The sequence below is a fragment of the Pipistrellus hanaki genome (assembly GCF_964339955.1).
Source record: "Pipistrellus hanaki genome assembly, chromosome: 5".
Lineage (NCBI taxonomy): Eukaryota > Metazoa > Chordata > Mammalia > Chiroptera > Vespertilionidae > Pipistrellus > Pipistrellus hanaki.
Genome location: NC_140507.1, coordinates 71,090,490 through 71,108,904, shown reverse-complemented (window position 1 = coordinate 71,108,904; position 18,415 = coordinate 71,090,490). Strand labels below are relative to the sequence as shown.

At 59.2% G+C, this 18,415-nt stretch overlaps 1 protein-coding gene across 1 annotated transcript; it reads left to right on the top strand.

Annotated features, from left to right (window-relative positions):
* Positions 1 to 1,185: 1,185 nt before the first annotated feature.
* MKNK2 (MAPK interacting serine/threonine kinase 2) lies at positions 1,186 to 12,817 on the top strand. Its single transcript, XM_084883215.1, has 14 exons — positions 1,186 to 1,362; positions 1,509 to 1,643; positions 4,302 to 4,389; positions 4,486 to 4,587; positions 4,668 to 4,765; positions 6,641 to 6,720; positions 7,432 to 7,505; positions 7,773 to 7,877; positions 8,041 to 8,096; positions 8,182 to 8,277; positions 8,735 to 8,929; positions 9,616 to 9,780; positions 10,369 to 10,412; positions 10,685 to 12,817. Exons 2-14 carry the CDS (start codon positions 1,593 to 1,595, stop codon positions 10,920 to 10,922), a joined length of 1,392 nt encoding a protein of 463 aa, XP_084739341.1. The 5' UTR covers positions 1,186 to 1,362; positions 1,509 to 1,592; the 3' UTR covers positions 10,923 to 12,817.
* The last annotated feature ends 5,598 nt before the right edge of the window (positions 12,818 to 18,415 follow it).

The following is an 18,415-nucleotide window of genomic DNA, read 5'->3' as shown; positions in this document are numbered from 1 at the left end:
TATCCAGTGAGTACTTCCTGTCTGTGTGCCAGGCCCTGTGCTGGGCAGTGGACAGAACTGTGCTCTCGTGGAGCTGACCTTCTGGGAAGGGGCAGTGGCCCATCTGTACCCACCTTACCATCCAGAAGTGTATGAAGACCTGCAGGTGATTACATAAATACAGGAGGAAGGGTGGCAGGAGAGAGGTGGGGAGGATGAGGAGGGACTCATGGCTTCTCCTGGGCAGGCAGGTCTGGCAGCCCCACCCCAGGCTCCTGGAGCCAATGTATGTGTCTACACACACACACACACACACACACACACGGGAGGTTCTTCTAAAGGACCAGGGGGCTGGCTGAGATGAGGCCTCACAGCTCCTATAGCCTGAGCTGTGGTTTTAGGGGGGCAGCATATAAATAAAAGCAGCTGGCAGAGAAGGGACAGTCCAGCTTTAGGTCAGCAGGGCCTGGGTGGCAGAGTTTGGGGTTGGGTGGCCATAAGTTTCTGGAGCTTAGGGAGCACAGGATCTGAGGACTTTGCTCAACATTGCTGGGGGGACAGGCAGCTAGCCAGGGCTGACTATCTCAACCTGGGTCGGGTGCTCCAGCCACAATGGCATTATTTTACCTCCCGTCCCGGCTGCCCACCGCATCAATCCAGAAGAAACGCTCCTTTGCAGGACTGAGGAAGGAAGGATCCCGCATAGACCTTAGTACCCAGCCCCCACTGTGGTCCCTTTTCCCTGCCAACCACCGGATGGATGACCTCTGGGGGAGTTCAAAGCATGTTGTGTGCATACGGGGCAGCTGAGTCCTGGTTGGGGAGCTGCAAGGCAGGTTCTAGAGCAGGAGCGTCGCCAAAAGGAGTCAGTGTATCCTAGGCCCCGGCCTGTACACTGGGGGAGCTGCCAGGGGGCGGGGCCGGGCTCCGCCTCTGTCTCGAGGCCCCCGCAGGAGTCCCAGAGTCTCAGACGCCCCCTCCCGTGAACCCTTCCCAGCTGACGCGCCCGGAGCCACGCTCGCCGCACCGCGCCAGCCGCAGAGCCACGCCCCGCGGCCAGAGCGCGCAGCCGCACTCCGGCCCCGAGCGCCCTCCAGCCCCGCCCCCGCCCCGCCGCGCGCGGGTGGGCGGGGCCTGAGGGGCGGGCCCTACGTTGGGGGCGGGGCCTGGCTTGGTCCATAAAGGCGGCGGCGGCGCTGCGCGCCAGGCTCCACTCGGCGGCGGCGGTGGCGGTGTCCCTGGCCCTGGTGGATGGCTCTGCGGTAGCGGTGGTCGTGGCGGCGGCGGCACAGTTCCCCGCGCGGTCCGCGCAGCGGGGCCCGGGCCGCGCGTCTCAGTCGGCGGAGGCGAAGGGACAGCGCCTCCGCCCCAAGCCGGACCCCGGTGAGTGCGGCCCAGCGACCCCGGCCTAGCCCGGCCCCGACTCCGGCGCGGGGATCGGGCTCCGCGGAACCTCGCCGCCTGGGCCTGTCCGCTCGGTGCGCCGGCCGTGGCCGCTCACGCCCTCCTTTGTCTGCCCCCGCCCGCAGGGTCCTCTCCCCGGCCGCCCCCCGCCCCCGGGCCGCCCCCCGGGCCCTGCGTCCCCTCCCCCGCTGGCGGGGCCCGGACAGAAGATGGTGCAGAAGAAAACAGCCGAACTTCAGGGCTTCCATCGTTCGTTCAAGGTGAGGGCCGGGCTGGTCTGGTGGGCGCCGCGGGCTGGACTCCCTGAGCGGCCGGTGGGAGGGGCGCGGAGCTCGCCCTCAGGCTCCCCCAGGCCTGGTGCTGGTTCCCCCGCCTTGGCCTTGGCCTTGGGGCTGCCCCTGGCGTGCGTGCGGCCACAGGCCAGTCTGACGGACCCTCAGGTCCTAGGTCTTTCCTCTAGGAACCCGAGGGGGCGGGGGAGCCCTTGTCCGCGGGGCCCTTGGTTGTGTGCCCCTGCAAACCTCAGCCAGGTGTATAGTGCGGGTGGGGCGTCAGCCGGCTACCGCCCTGTCCCCAGCCAGCACCTTGAGGTCTGTGAGGTCTGCTCTCCAGAAAGGCCAGACAGGGTTGCAGGTTCCTCCCCGGACAAACAAACACGCCCTCCGAAGGGGCCTGCAGAGTAGGGGTATGTGTGGATTGGATGACCCCCGGACATGCACCTCCCAGACCCAGGTTCTGTTTCCTGTTGGAATGGGAAGTCTCTGAGGGGGGCCCAAGGCTTCCGAGTTCTAGTCTCAAATGAGCAAGTCTAGGGGGGTTTGGCAGGTGCTGGGCCCGTGCCCCATGGGGCCTGGCCCAGGGGAGGCAGTGATGTCAGCAGCCACCCCACCCTCCTGCTGAGTTATGTAATGGCTTTCCTGGGCCTCCTTGGGCAGGAACCTGTTGCCCTGTGTGTGTGTGTGTGTGTGTGTGTGTGTGGGCAAGTTGGACACCTTGCCGTGTGGGAGGAGCCAGCCTGGTATGTTTGGGTTAGAATTCCCAGGCCTGTCCAGCCAGCATTCACCTGCCAGCGCCCCACCCAGTTCACACGCCCGTCATCCTAGCTTCCACTCCAGGGTAGTGACAGCCTCGGCATGTCCCAAATGGCCAGGGCTGGGTGGAAGGGTGGTAGACCCAAGGTGTCACTGGTGGTGGTCTGTTAACTCCTGGGACTGTGTCTGAGCTCAGACAGGGTCAGTGGGCAGGGCCAGCTCTGCGGTCAAAGCATACTCAAACTTTCTGGATGGTTCCAGCTGCCTCCTGCCAAGGCCTGCTGACTAAAGGCCCGCAGCCAGCCCTGGGCCTGGCCCGCCTACACTGCTTAGGCCTGAAGGCTGGCCTTTGCAGGCCGCCCAGGAGCTGTGCGTGCCCTGTGCTGAGGTGGGACTGGGGGAGTCCCAGGGGCGGGAGTGGGGGCATGGGACAGGGGACCTTGGCTCTAAAGTGTCCCTCCAGGGTCCAGCTCTTCTGAATTGGGGGCTGGGAGAGATGTACGGGATTGCTGAGGAGACCCAAGTTTGGCCCCTTTGGGTCCTAAAGCCTTTACTTGATTGTTGGGGGCAGCTTCCTGACGTCCACTCTCCATCCTCATCTCCCTTTGTGGCCACCCTGGAGCCACTCCGCCCAGATGGAAGGACGGAGACTTACCGAGCATTGACTGCAGCCCTCCCGGGAGCCAGACTCCTCAGTGGGCAGGAACAGGGACTGTGGGAGCGCATCAGCAGGCTGGCCTCAGTGCCCCTTCCTCCCTCCTCCCTGCACCTCCTAGCAGCTATCTGCAGGGTGGGTAGGGAGCTGGGAGGCCCGCCTGTTTTTCAGCTGCTCCCTCTGACCTCTGCCTGCACCCTCCGCAGCTGGCCTGGCTTCCGGGCCTCCTGTGAAGAATCTGGCCTGGCAGAGGGGGCCCCTCCAGGTCTTCCTGGGGCTCTCCTGGAGTCCTTCTCTGCTGGATGATTCTCCTGCCACAACCCCAGCCCCAGCTGTCACAAGGCCCAGGTCACCCAGCATTGGCCATAGCACCACAATTGTGTATACAGGCCCCCTCTGTGCCCACCAGGGCCCTGGCTGCCTGGTCCATCAGGATGTTAGGAACTAACTGTTAAAGGAACCTTCTAAAGGCCAGGCCTCAGCGTCTCCCAGCCTTTATTGGAGGGACTGCCAGCCCCTATACAAGGTCTTCTGCTCTGCAGAAATGGCATTTATCCTAACGGCCTTCTGTTTGCCCAGTAGGCGATTTCTCCAATCCCTGGCATGCCTGTCCCTGGCCAGGACCTAGTGCCTCCCCAGTTTTGGGGGCCACCTAGTGATCTTGAGCAGGCACCACTCCGTCAGGGCTGGTTGCTTCACTGGGCACTAGGCCTGTGGGGTCTCTGGAGGTGAGTAGGACAGTGCAGGCTGTGGCCCAGGCAGAAAACAGCCCAGTGTTCACGCTAGAGCCGGTGGATAGCTTTCCTGTAAGCCTCTGGGGATTGGTGAGACATGAGAAAGGGCAGCTTAAGTCAGGAAGGGTGATGGCACCCTTGACACAGGGAGGGCTGAGCCCACAAGGCCGTGGGAAAGCAGGCAGGGCAGCTAGCAGGGAGCCCCGCCCGAGAGCTGGTGACTCACCTCCCACTGACTGCTCTTTGCCTTTGATCTCCAGACTGCTGTCCCCATTCTGCAGGTGAACAAACCAAGGTGCCACAGTAACTGGCACCCCTCCTCCCTGCACACCCTAAACTTGTGGCCCCAAGAGCCCTGGCTGGGGGTGGAAGGGCCATTTCTTCATGGTCAGGCGAAGCCAGGCTGTCACCCCTTTGGCTTATGTACACAGGGCTGGGTCACTGTAATGGGGCGGTCTGACAGCATCCTGCCTGCCTGAGAGCTCACTCTCTCTACAGGGGCAGAATCCTTTCGAGCTGGCCTTCTCCCTAGAACAGGCCCACCCCGGAGAGACTGACTTCAGCCTGGAGTGCCCAGCCCGCCCTGGTGAGGGGCCTGGAAGGGAGGGGACTGTGGGAGGGCCGGGTGGGGCCTGAGAGCCACAGGGGCCAGGTGGGCCTCACGCCCAGTCTCCTGATGCAGATATGCCCACAAGCCAGCCCATTGACATCCCAGACGCCAAGAAGAGGGCCAAGAAGAAGAAGCGGTGTCGGGCAACTGACAGCTTCTCAGGCAGGTTCGAAGGTGAGTGGGGTGGGCAGGGCTGGGCAGGGGGAGGTGCTGAGGTCGCCAGGACAGCTCTCACTGCCATCTCCACGCTCCAGATGTCTACCAGCTACAGGAGGACGTGCTTGGGGAGGGCGCCCATGCCCGTGTGCAGACCTGCATCAATCTCATCACCAACCAGGAGTACGCGGTCAAGGTGAGCACAGACCCTCCCCTGGCCCCTCACCTCCCCCAGCAATGCCTGGCGTCTGGCATTCAAACTCCGGGAAAGCCCCGTGTCCAAAAATTACCCCTAGAATCCAGGTCAGCCTGGGCTGAGCCCCCAGTCGAGGCAGAGTGGGAAGTGACCATGAAGTTTGGCCCCTAATGCAGGTGGTCGCAGACCTGGTGCCAGAGTGACCATTGAGGGTAGGATGGGGGTTGAGGGGGCTCTGGTCAAAGCTAATGTTCATCTGGTGGGTTACTTCAGGCACAACTAGTGCTTCTCCCTTATTGGTCACTAGGATTAAAAAGCAACGCCATACTTAGGGCCCAGGGGGCTTAGCGTTTAGGGAGACCAGGGCAGAGCCTCCTCCATGCCCATATGGCCTCTGACCCAGGGTAAGCCTGGGAGCCGTGGCCCTGTGATCTCTGTTGTCTGGCGAGACTGTTGAACCTGCATTCCAAGAGACCTTCCAGGCTCCTCTCGTGACCCTGCATCTGAGCTAGGTGGGGTCACAGGAGGCTGGCTGCCCAGGCGGAGAGATCGGATACTGCCTGGCAAGCAGGGCTGACCAGATGCTTCAGGCCCTGCTGGGAGTACAGTGACAAAGGCAGCTGTGGTCCCTGCCCCCCGGAAGCTCCCAGGTGGAGTGGGGGTGATGGTACTGAGAATGGGGTACCTTCTGAGTACCCGGTGTGTCTCTAAGTGTCTTCCTCCTAAGGACCTGCTGGGCAGCCTGGCTTACTGTCACTGGGTGACAAGTAGGGAAATTGAGGCTCTGAGTCACACTGTGTCTGATCTCCCAGAAGGCCATCTCCCTCCCCTGAGGGACCTCAGTATTCTCTATGAAGTGGGGTCCTAGCCGGATTCCCGAGGGACAGGATGAGGTTCAGTTCCTGTAGAAGGATGTGGCTGGTGGCTTTGTCTCCAGAGGCCCTGGAATCTGTTTGTTCTGTCCCTGGGACAGGTGTGTTTGTCGCTGGGCAGATGGGCATGCATAGGCCCAGGTCTTGGGGTCGGTGGACTTGTGTGCCTGCCTGCTGCAGGAGCCTGGCTGGTGGCACATACTGCAGTCCCTCTCTCTAGGCCACGTGGTGCACAGGAAGCCTCGGGCATAGGGGTGACCCTGCCTGTCCACCCACCCAGCCAAAGGGGACCCGAGGCACCTGCTACCTCCACCTCTCTCTGAGCAAGGCTGCTGGGGGCACTTGTGGATGGGCCCAGCACTCCCCAGTTCTTAGAGTTCCTGGGTGCCAGAAGGATTGGGGACCTAAGTGTGTGTTGGCTTCCTGAGGCGCTGGGGTCTGGGAAGCTGTGTCTGCTGGTGAGCCGGGGCCAGTCTGGGCCGGCCTGAAATACCCAGGGTCATGGGTCACAGACATCCACTCAGGCTGGTGTGGAGCTGGGGAGGCAGGCCTTGGTGCAGAAGCAGGTGGCTATGGCATGGCTGGCAGCCGGGTGCCTGAGGCCCCTCTAGTCCCCCGGATAGTGCGGGAGTCAGCATGGTGGCCCCCAGTCTCTTGGTCGCAAAGGGGAGGTTGCATAGTCCAAGGGAAGCTGACCCTGAAGGAGTATTTTGCTGGACCCTCGGCCCCAAATATTCCTCTGAGGCTTTTTTCCATCAGGAGTGGATAGGCCGGCTCCTTCTCCCTGCCTTTCCTGTCCCGCTCACTCCTCTCTTGGTGCCACTTGACAAATACGTTGCCCACTGCTGAGTCTGGCTGGCAGGTTCTGGGTCCCCAGAGGAGAACTCCGCTTTCTAGATCATAGTGGTCTAAAGCTTTAACAGTTTCAGGTACAGCACAGGGAAAGTTTCTGGGGAAAGTCTGGCTGACAGCTGCTGTGTCTCCCCACCCCCACCTGTTTCAGATCATTGAGAAGCAGCCGGGCCACATTCGGAGCAGGGTTTTCCGGGAGGTGGAGATGCTGTATCAGTGCCAGGGACACAGGTAACGTGACCTGCCCTCAGCTCTGAGCCATCTTTTAGTGATGAATGGGCCTGAATGCCTCTTTACCCCCAGCAAGCATTGAAGGCCGGGGCCATTCAGCTGCAAAGGGCCATTTGGCTATTTATAACATCATTCATGGGCCACACAAATTTATCAACTTGAAAATTAACCCGTTGCCTGGCTGGTTGTGGCTCAGTGGCCGGGCATTGAACCGTGAGCCAAGAGGTCATCGGTTCGATTTCCTGTCAGGGCGCATGCCCAGGTGTCAGGCTCCCTCCCCAGGAGGTACGGGCGTGCAGGAAGTAGCCACTCAATGTTTCTGTCTTCCTATCCCTATCCCTCTCCTTTTCTCACTTTCTAAAGTCAATAAACCATATTTTTAAAACCTATATTTGGTCAAACATTTAATTAACTCATCCCTAAAGCCTTGGCAGGGCCAGACCAAATGATTTCGTGGGCCTTAAACAGGCCGAGGACCGGATGGTCCCCATCCCTGAGTTAGGGAGTTCCCACTGTGTGCCAGGCCGTTGTGAATGGACCAAGTGTCAGGCTGGCAGTCTGAGGTGGGCCAGGTGGAAGCAGGCCTGTGGGCCAGGCCCAGCCTTCCTGCGGGCAGGTGGAGGTGGGGTGGGGGTGGACCCCTCACGAGCTGGGCATGTATAAGGGCCTTAGGAAGTCTCACTCCTGTCCTGCCCCCCTTCCCCATCCTAGGAATGTTCTAGAGCTGATTGAATTCTTCGAGGAGGAAGACCGATTCTACCTGGTGTTTGAGAAGATGCGGGGCGGTATGTGGGGCCTGGAGACACACCCAGCTAGGTCCTAATGGGCTGTGGCTCAGAGCCACCTCGGAAGACCTATCGGAGGGTCCTGTCCATCAGAGGGGCTTGTGGGCTCTGAGCTTCCTGTCCACACAGCAGCTGAGGTCAAGGACTTTGGGTCCGAGGAGGCAGAGTGGAGGCTTCCCTGCCAGGTGGGAGTGGGTGCTGGGCAGTGGCCTGGGGACAAAGGGTTAGTCTTACATGTTTTTTTCCTCCACTATGACCCCGCCCCAGGCTCCATCCTAAGCCACATCCACAAGCGACGACACTTCAACGAGTTGGAGGCCAGCGTGGTGGTGCAGGATGTGGCCAGCGCCCTGGATTTCCTGCACAATAAAGGTGGCTGATGGGGTTGGCTGCTCAGGGTGCCACCTACCTTTTGCCATCCCGCCAAAGATGCCTGGGTCCCATGGATGTCCAGACTTGCCCCCAGTTCAGCTGCCCAGGACTCCCTAAAAATACACCCGTCCCACCACTGACTCCCTGGTGGTTCTGCCCACAGGCATCGCCCACAGGGACCTGAAGCTGGAAAACATCCTCTGTGAGCACCCCAACCAGGTGAGGGAGCTGGGGGCGGCCTTCCCTGCGGATGGGGCCCTCCAGCCACCTCACCTCATTCACTGCTGCTTCCTAATTCCCCCAGGTCTCCCCCGTTAAGATCTGCGACTTTGACCTGGGCAGTGGCATCAAACTCAATGGGGACTGCTCCCCCATCTCCACCCCGGAGCTGCTAACCCCAGTGAGGACCCACGGGGCCAGGGGCGAGCTGGGAGGGGCAGGGCGAGGGGGACAGGATTGCGCTCTGTCCAAAGGAGTGGCTTGGGACCTCCAGGAGAGAGGTGGGGCAGCTTGTAGTCTCCGTGCTGGGGTCTTGAAACTCGGGATTTCGCTTAGCAACAGCCGCTGATTGGCCCTTCGGCTGTGACGGGGCGGGACCACGGTCAGGCAGGGAGGGGCGAGCCTCCAGCACCTGTTGATTGGGCAGGGCGGGGGTTGGGGCGGGGCTGTGGTCAGGTGGGGGCGGGCTGGCACCCGCCATCAGCCTGTAATGGGCCGAGCAGAGCCGTCAGTTACTGCGGGCACAGGCTCAGGTGACTGGGCGGGCCCTGGCCTCACGTTACACTGGAAAGTCCCCGGCCAGTGGCGTCCCCTCCCCCATGGCGTCTAGTCCTCACCGCTCCCCTTCTTCCCCGCAGTGCGGCTCTGCAGAGTACATGGCCCCTGAGGTGGTGGAGGCCTTCAGCGAGGAGGCCAGCATCTATGACAAGCGCTGCGACCTCTGGAGCCTGGGTGTCATCCTCTACATCCTGCTCAGTGGCTACCCGCCCTTTGTGGGCCACTGCGGCAGCGACTGCGGCTGGGACCGCGGGGAGGCCTGCCCGGCCTGCCAGGTGCGCACCCCCGCCCTGTGCCTCCTGAGGGCTGCGCCTGAGTATTGATTGCATCCGCAGAGCAATGCTGGCCTGCCCGACCTTCCTGGGTCTCTCGAGGTTTCGGTCTCCTGCCTTTCAGCATAGAGCAGTTCGTTCAGGGAGCTGTGGTGGGGTGAGCCTGTGTTCTGTGCAGTATTTGAGGCTCAGGATTCATGTGTGTCCTGGAGTCCTTAGGAGGTCGGCTCTCCTGACCAGCTACCCTCAGACCTTTCTCTCTCTCCCTTCCTCTGACTTCAGAGAGAGAAAAACATCAATAATGAGAGATAAACATTGATCGGCTGCCTCCTGCACGCCCCCTACCTGGGATTGAGCCTGCAACTTGTGTGCTCTGGACCAGAATCAAACCTGGGATCTTTCAGTCCCTAGGCCGATGCTCTGTCCACTGAGCCAAACCGGCTAGGGCCCCAGATCTTTCCTCACCTTCCTTGGCCCCTCAGGTGTCCCCATCCTGCCAGCTGATCCCAGGGCCCAAGTTCCACCCCGCTGCCTGGGTAGTGATCTGGGGTCCTTGCACCTGGTTCTTGGGCCACCAGTCAGGCCTTAGCGGTGCCCAGCTCCCTGGGGTCCAGGCTTGCCCATCAGATCAGGGTGTGGGCCTCCACCCTTTTGGCTGCAGCCCCCCCCCCCTGCGTGTGTTCCCCCAGAACATGCTATTCGAGAGCATCCAGGAGGGCAAGTACGAGTTTCCTGAGAAGGACTGGGCCCACATCTCCTTCGCTGCCAAAGACCTCATCTCCAAGCTGCTGGTTCGAGACGCCAAGCAGAGGCTAAGCGCTGCGCAGGTCCTGCAGCACCCCTGGGTGCAGGGGGTGAGTGCCAGCCGCCTGGGGCAGCCGGGCATGGGTCCTTGCCTCTGTCCAGTCTCCAGTGGCCGGGGCTGTGCTGGAGAACCCTGGGGCCCAGTGTCAGGACTCCGGGTGTGCTGTGGGCCGAGGTCAGTCACGGTTATTTCCTGGGGGCCCAGGCCCAGTTATGAAATCTTCCCCATCTGCTGGCTGCAGGAGCTGCTTAGCAAATGCCTGGCCTGTGCCCTAGAGGCGAGCAGGCTCAGCTCAGCCACCGGGCAGACGGGTGGTGCCAGCCTCGGACAGGACTCGATCCCCTCCGATCCCAGAAGAGCCTGGTGATTGTCCTCGCCAGTGGCCATCCAAGCTGGGCCACCAGGGTAGAGGGCCTGTGGGAGAAAGGACTGCCCGCCTAGGCCAGCCCGTAGAGGGGCTGCGAACTCCTGCCGGGAACATGGATTGGGAAGGGCGGAGCTGGGCTGGGGATGGTGAGGCGGGGTGGCAGGCGAGCAGATAGGCCTGGGAGCCAGCAGGGACCTGGGGGGGTTGGCCCTGGTAGGATGGGTGAGCCTGGCTCTGTTCTCCAGACCTGCTTCTCTGCTCTCCTTGCAGTGCGCCCCCGAGAACACCTTGCCCACGCCCATGGTTCTGCAGAGGTGAGGCCTGCATGGGGTCTCGGGCTGGAGAGGGGAGGTTAAAAGCTAAGGTGTTTAAAAAATACAAAATAAGTTATCTTTAAGTTGTAGGGGAAGCCATTGAAGAACTGGGTGTCCTTGTAGGGCGGTGGGCTAGGTCCCGGGCCGGGGGGGGAGCTTTGGGGCCATAGCCCCTCCTCCAGGGCACTGCACAGACCCCGGGGTCCCAGGGGAAGCAGAGGCTGTACCTGAGCCACCTCCCCTTCCCTGGTGACCGTCCGTCCTGTCCGCAGGAACAGCTGTGCCAAAGACCTGACGTCCTTCGCAGCCGAGGCCATCGCCATGAACCGGCAGCTGGCCCAGCGGGAGGAGGACGCGCTGGAGGAGGCGGGGCAGGGCCAGCCCGTGGTCATCCGAGCTACCTCACGCTACTTGCACCTGTCCCCGCCGTCCCAGTCCAAGCTGGCCCAGCGGCGGCAGCGAGCCAGCCTCTCTGCAGCCCCCGTGGTCCTGGTGGGGGACCATGCATGACCCCTCCCTCTGTACATAGGTCACCCCCTTCCCCATCAGATCTCAAGATTTTTTTAAGCTATTGCCAGCCAGTGACCAGCAGGCTGTGCTACACCCCACCCCACCCCACCCCACCCCCCTTGGGTTCTGAGGTGCTGTGCTCAGCTCAGCTGGGGGGTATCTTTTTATATAAAGTTTTTGCTGTTGGGTTTTCCTTTTTTTTTTTTTTTTTTTCTGTCCCCCACCCCCATTTTTTCCTTTGAATGGTGTTAACCGTAAACAGGCACCTTGGGAGAAGAGCAGAGGGCACACGTGCTGCGCATGCCCCACCTGCCACCTGGCGTACAGGCTCGGCTGTCCTGTGAAGGCCTTGTGCCCACGGTCCTGCCCAATGTGACTCAGGAGAGGAGGACACTGCTGTCTTCCAGGGCGGGGGACCCGGGAACCGCCTGCGCCCCTCTCCCTCCCCTGCCCTTACTGTTCTCAAGGCCAGACCAACCCTGCACCTCCTTTCACCCGAAAGGCACCCTGGTGGCCAGGGGCGTCCTGGGTGTGGGCAGGTGGAGTGAACAGCCACCCACATGGACCCACCCCACCTCACCCCACCCCTGATTGAGAAGCTTAACCTTTAGTTGCAGCTGACGGGGAGGGGCTGCACCCGTTACCACTACTCCCCACCCCTCCAGGGGACTGGCTCCGGGCGGGGGAGGGCACTGGAGGAATGGGAGGGGCTGGACTGGCACTCGTCAGCCAATACGGGGGACCCAGATCCCCCACCCCGGGCACCCCAGTGCCCCTTCTCAGGGCTCAGTCTGACCATGGCCACGTCCTGCCCCGTCTACTCTTGAGTTGACACGGAAGCTCTGCCAGCCTGTCTCCTCCCCTCCCCTCCGCAGAGCCAGGGCTGACGCAGGTTCCCGATGAACCCCCCGCTCCCCAGGCAGCATTCCTGCTCTGCCCACCTTTAGGGGAACCTCCCTCAGGCACCCAGGAGCCTCTGTCCTCCGCCCCCACCCCGGAGTCCAGGTCAGATGTCTAGTGACTTGCCGGGCTCGAGAAGACTCTGACGCCCCTCTCTGTCCTTAGGTGGGAAACACTATGCAATACAAGCTTCCTCCTCCTCCATGCACACGTGTTTCTGCCAGGGGCGGCCCCAGCCCTCTGCTGGCAGCTCGGCCTGGGCTCTGGCCGGGTCCTTCAGGCAGGCCAGCTGGACAGCCCTCTGGCATCTAGTTTTCATCTTTCATTAGTATTTTAAGAACATCAGTTGACTTCCTTTTCCTGTTCTTGAAGAATACTTGAATGTCAGGGGGCCTTGTGGGTCGGGGGCTCAGACACTGCCTCCCCCCGTCTTGCAGAGTTGTTGCAGTCTGGGGCTGATGCCTGTCCGGCCACCTGGATCTGGACTGGTCTTTCCAAAGCCCCCAGGCTGGGCGGCCACCCCACCTCCGTCATTTCTTGCCCATTAGTGATCCCATGTGTCACGACTGGGGTTCCGCCTTTTCGTAAGGAGCTGGGGCCTCACTGGCTGCAGGCGGTGTGGCCACTTCAGTCGGGAAAGCTGGCTGTGAGCAGCATTTTCTGCTAAAGGTGGGACAGCTACTCACTTCCCCCATCGCACCTGCAGGGCGCCGGGAGGGCTGGCCAGAACGTCACTGTGAAGGAGGGCCTGGGCCCCAGGGCGCCCCGGGCTGCTCGGCTGCTCTGGTGCTGAGGGAGGGGGACTGGCAGTGTTTCCATGTTAATATATTAAAAAAGACAATTTTCTTTAAAAGTGGGGGAAAAACATCCAAGCACTTTAACTCCACTGTACCAGGTAAACTGATACAGCTCAAAAGTTTTCCTTGACACCAACTGTCAATGCCGGAATTTTGTATTCTGTTTTATAAGGATTTAATAAAACGCATAAAAGCTCATTCTGGTTTTCTGCTGCTGTATAACAAGCTGTCCCAAACCGAGTGGCCCTAAGCCATTCACTGTCAGTGATGCTGTGGGTAGGACTGGTCAGGGCACGTGGGGTTGGCGTGTCTGCGGGGTCTGGGGGGGGGGCCCGGAGCCTTCCGCGCAGGCTTCCAGCGTCATGCTGGGGCTCACCCACGTCAGTGCCGGCTTTAGCGCTGTGGCTGAGAGCAGCGTCTGGTGGAGCGCACTGTTCACTCATCTGTCCGTGTTGCCAGTGCTGCCTCAGTGAGCCGTGCTTCTGTGGACATGCGCACAGGTTTTCACTGGTGGAAACAAGTGGAAAACGTTCCACACGTGGACGTGTTCACTTCTGGGTGGACACCACGGAGGGGATGTGAGCAGGGCAGACCCGATCGGATGTGGCTTCTGGAAGGACCATTCTTGGCCCATGTGGAGTGTGGATGGGACTGAAGGACTCAGTAAGCCATTGTCACCCCCTGAGCCAGTCGGATGAGGGATGACAGGCCTGGTGGGGCGGTGCCCAGGAGACCACAAAACGGCAAGCACCAGGCATGGCGAGGAGGTGGCCTGCCGGCACGTAGGGGCAGCCTGGACGCGGGTGAGGAGGGGGCTCGGCTGTGGAGAGAAGGCGCGCCTGGCAAGGGAACAGGAGGGGCAGTGGGTCACCCCTCCCGGCCAGAAACCTGAGAGCAGCGGGTGGCACACCTTGCACCTGGCCCTTCAGTAGGAAACCCGGACACACTTGAGCCTGTGCCCCGCCCCCTGCATTTGCTCAGCTGCCTCCTGGACCCTTCCTCTCAGACCCCACAGCTCCCCTCCCCTGAGCCAGGCCACCACCGGCCCTTCCGGGGCGACAGCCCAGCCTGGTCTCCTGGCCCTGACTCAGCCCCCAAAGATCCCATCAGGGTTCCCCCGACCCAGCCTGGCATCGGTGTGTGGGCAAGGAGGGGTGGCTGCCACATGCCAAGCCACCAGCCTCCCAGGTGGCACAGAGCCCTGCCCAGCCCCACCAGGCCCTGCCAGTGACCGCTCCCTGCCCCTTGTCTCATGCCAAGTCCGGCAGCCAGGCACATCCTGTTCTCGGAGCCTCTGCGCGGATTGTGTATGTTGGTGGTTTCCTCTCCGTAGATCCCGCCCTTCCACCCCTTCGCAGGGAGCAACAGGGAAATCCCGGAACTGGAGCAGCGGGGAGCCTGCCCCAGGCGGTGACTGGCTGCCCAGGCGCCTCGGCCCAGCCTCCACCTGGGTAAACGGAGGCGCCAGGTTGGGCTCTCAGCCGTCCACAGGCACTGGCCTCACCGTCAGAATCACATCAGTGACGGGAACCGCTCCACACGCCCCTTGACAAGACAATGTCCATCCCACGCTAAGAATAGGAGGGACGGGCGGGGCTGTGGAAACTATTTGCACTAATGGCACGGTTTTCCTGTAAACCTGAAACCTTTTTAACCCTTATTCAAGACACGTGTCATGTTCTTTTTTTCTTTTCTTTTTTTTAATATATTTTATTGATTTTGTACAGAGAGGAAGGGAGAGAGATAGAGAGTTAGAAACATCAATGAGAGAGAGTCATTGATCAGCTACCTCTTGCACACCCCTCACTGGGGATATGCCTGCAACCAAGGTACATGCCCCTGACTGGAATCGAACCCGGGACCTTTCAGTCCCCAAGCCGACGCTCTATCCATTGAGCCAAACCGGTTTCGGCAACGTGTGATGTTCTTTTATTATTATTATTATTATTATTATTGATTTTAGAGGAAGGGAGATATGAGAGAGAAATGTCTATTGGCTGCCTCCCCTAGGCTCCTACTGGGAATTGAACCCCCACTTTGTTGTTGTTAATCCTCACCCAAGGATTTTTTTCTTCCCATCGATTTTTTTAGGGCGAGTGGAGCAGAGGGGGAGGGAGACAGAGAAAGAGAGAGAGAAATAATGATGTCAGAGAGACACATCGATTGGTCGGTTGCCTTCTGCACACGCCCTGACCAGGGTTGGGGATGAAGCCTGCAACCAAGGTACATGCCCTGGACTGGAACTTGAACCCTCGACCCTTCAGTCTGCAGGCTGATGTCTAACCACTGAGCAAACCTGGCGAGGGCAAACCTCCCACCTTTTGGTGTATGAGGCAGCACTCCAACCAACTGAGCCACACTGGCCAGGGCTAAACCTAAAACTTTAAAAAATATTTTATTTATTTATTTATTTATTTTCATAGAGTGAGGGAAGACAGACATGAAAAGCCAGTGATTTAATTTATATAAAATGTCCAGAACAGGCAAGTCCGTAGAGACAGGAAGTGGGTTCATGGTTTTTGGGGGCTGGGAGGGATGGGGAGTGACTGCTGATGGGGATGGGCTTCTTTTTTTTTGGGGGGGGGGATGATGGAACATTCTGGAACTAGATAAGAAATGATGAAGGGGGGCCACCGGTTTGGCTCAGTGGATGGAGCGTCAGCCTTCAGACTGAAGGATCCCAGGTTCGATTCCCGTCAAGGGCATGTACGTTGGTTGCGGGCACATCCCCAGTGGAGGGTGTGCAGGAGGCAGCTGATTGATGTTTCTCATTGATGTTTCTCACTCTACCCCTCTCCCTTCTTCTCTGTATAAAAAAAAAAAAAAAAAAAAAAAAAAAAAAAATTCAATAAATTAAAAAAATTTAAAAGAAATGATAGTGATGGTTGCACAATATGGTAAATGTACTAAATGCCATTGAATTTAAAAGGGTGACTTTCTTCCTAATGAAAATAAAAAGGATGATGGGGCCAAATTAGTGTAGAGTCTGGTACACAGTAAGTACTCAATAAATGCACCAAGGAATGACTAACCACCCTGCGGGTGGGGTGGAGGCCAGCACAGGCGCCTCCTCCCAGATGCAGGGTTTGTGCGAGCTTTCATCCCTGTCGTCCTCACTAATCCCCTTGACACGGCTCCCTGTGAGTCACCCCATCTCAGTGTCCTTAGTTCTCCATCTCAGGAGGAAACCTGGTGGTCCATCCTGGACTTAGACTCCCCGGAAGGAGAAATGGGTGTATGTGCTTTTTAAAAAATCCTCACCAAGGATATGTTTTTTATTGACTTTTAGAGAGAGGAGGGGAGGAGAGGGAGAAAGAAGCAGCAATGTATGAGAGAAACAGCGACTGGCTGCCTCCCGTATGCGCCCCAAGTGGGGATCGAACTGGCAGCACAGGCACAGGCCCCGGCTGGGAATCAGACCTGCACCCCTCTGAGCTCCAAGCAGCCGAGCCACCTGGCCAGGGCTGAGGAACGGGTTAAAACAAAGTGTGATGAAATCAGTCAGATGAGGGGAAGGAGGTACCGCGGTTCACACTTGATGGGATGAGGGAAGGGTGTGGCCAGGTGGCCGGAGCCCGTGGCTCTGGTCCCCACTCTGGGCTGCACTCGTCCCCTCTGCCAAAGCCCCGGAGTGCCCCTCCCCGTGCAGGGTTTGGGGTTTGTGGGCAACCCTAGGAGATGCCTGGGGTTTCCATCATGTCTCTCATGGAGACTCAGTTTCCCCTCATTCTCTCCCCTGCCTCAGTTTCCCTTTTGTGACCTACTGTGAGACTGCAGAAGGCTCAGACCAATGACAGGGAGCTTGGGCCCAAGGAGATTTCCGGAGTCTGGGGTCCCAGGACGCCCGTGCCAAAGGCCCTTGGGAGACTTTCTAGCAAGAGATCTTTCCACCCTGCAGGTGCCGGGGCCAGATAAGAGCTGTGGGTTCCAGTCCGGTCACTCCCGGCCAGAGGCCATTGTCCCAGTGACTCAACCCTGCGCAAGTTGCAGACCCTCATCCTGGATCATGGTCTCCATCTCCTAGGCTGGTTTTACCTCTGGCCGCGCCTGGCACCAAGAACGCATGGCTTACAACCTCTCCAAACTGGGGCCGGAACCAGCGAGGGGTGAGTCAGATCCTTGCTTAGGCAGAAGATTTAAGGGAGCGCCAAAAACTGCACTCACTGTGGTCACACGTGCTGAGGTGTCTTTAACGGCGTCAAAAGCAGCTTTGCTAAAATAAATAAATAAATAAATAAATAAATAAATAAATAAATAAATAAAATAAATCCTTACCCAAGGGTATGTTTTTATTGATTTTAGAGAGAGGAAGGAAAAGGGTGAGAGAGACACATCCATTAGTTGCTGTGCACACCCCAACCAGGGACCGAACCCGCAGCCTGGGCATGTGCTCTGACCAGGAATGGGGCCCACAGCCCTCTGGGGCACAAGACGATGCTCCGACCAGCTGAGCCACACCAGCCAGGGCCCTGCTGTGAGCTTTGGCAGGAACTATTGTGGGGTCACATGCAGTTGCAAGAAATAACATTTTGTCCAGTTTTCCCCAGTAGTAGCATTTTGCAGAAACAATTACAATGTCACAACCGCCACGTTGACATTGCTACAATGCATCTTATTGGGCAATGGCCACTTCCACTTGTATCCAGTGTGTTTACAGCTCCTTCCCCGCCACCCTCAGGTCTCAAAGCAAACAGGGCGTGTTTAACCTAAGGATACGCGGCGCACCCTCTGTTCTCACTGGGACACGGAAGCTTCTAAGACTGCGCTGTGGAACCGGGTTTTTCAAAAGAACTTTCCGGCAGGATGGACATGTTCTCCACCTGCAGCCACAGGTGGCTGTGGAGCGTGTGACATGTGGCCCATGAGGATGAGAAACAGAATGCCTCCGTGACTGCATTTTTTATATATATATATATAAAATTGCTTTTTTACAGAGAGGAAGGGAGAGGCATAGAGAGTCAGAAACATCAATGAGAGAGAAACATCGACCATATGCCTTCTGCACACCCCCAAACTGGGGATGTGCCCGCAACCAAGGTACATGCCCTTGACCGGAATCGAACCTGGGACCCTTCAGTCCGCAGGCCGACACTCTATCTACTGAGCCAAAATGGTCATGGCCCATGACTACATTTCTATTGATATAAATGTATTTAGCCCCGCAGGGCTGCTGGGGCCCCCGTGGGGAACACAGACAGGTCCATCCCTCCATTTTTAGGAGAAATTGCTCAACATCTACATTGTCTTGTGTTTTTGCCCTGAGTCCTTGGATGTTCCCAGCTCCCATGTCCTCTGTCTGTTCGTCCTTCTGGGCACACAGGTGGTGCTCAATAAGTGCTCATGGAGGGAGAGGCCAAGTGACTGAGGTCTCTGGATGGCTTTCTACCCTCCACTCCGTTCCCTCACTGCGAGGTGGGGCTCCCCCGGGCCTCGCTGTGCCCATCTGTGAAATGGGGGGGCGTCCTCCTGCCTCCCACACGCCTGGCTGGCGAGCTGCCTTCGGGCTTCACTCTGTGATGGCCACCGGGGTTGACACACTTTGCAGCGGTGAGTAGCATCTGGGTGGGGTCATCGAGGTGTGGAGGCAGGGGCCCAGGGCCCAGTGGGAGCACCCGAACCCCTGCCGCTGGGGCCTGGGGCGGGAGGGCCACTCCGGGCGTCCCGGGCGGGGAGACGGGGGCAGTCTCCGATGGGGAAACAGGATGGAGCTGTCAAGCCGCTTGCCCACAGGAACACAGCGAATGTGTCCACAGTTGGAGGGGGTTCTCTAGAAGTTTCTTTTTATTTCCCGCAGGT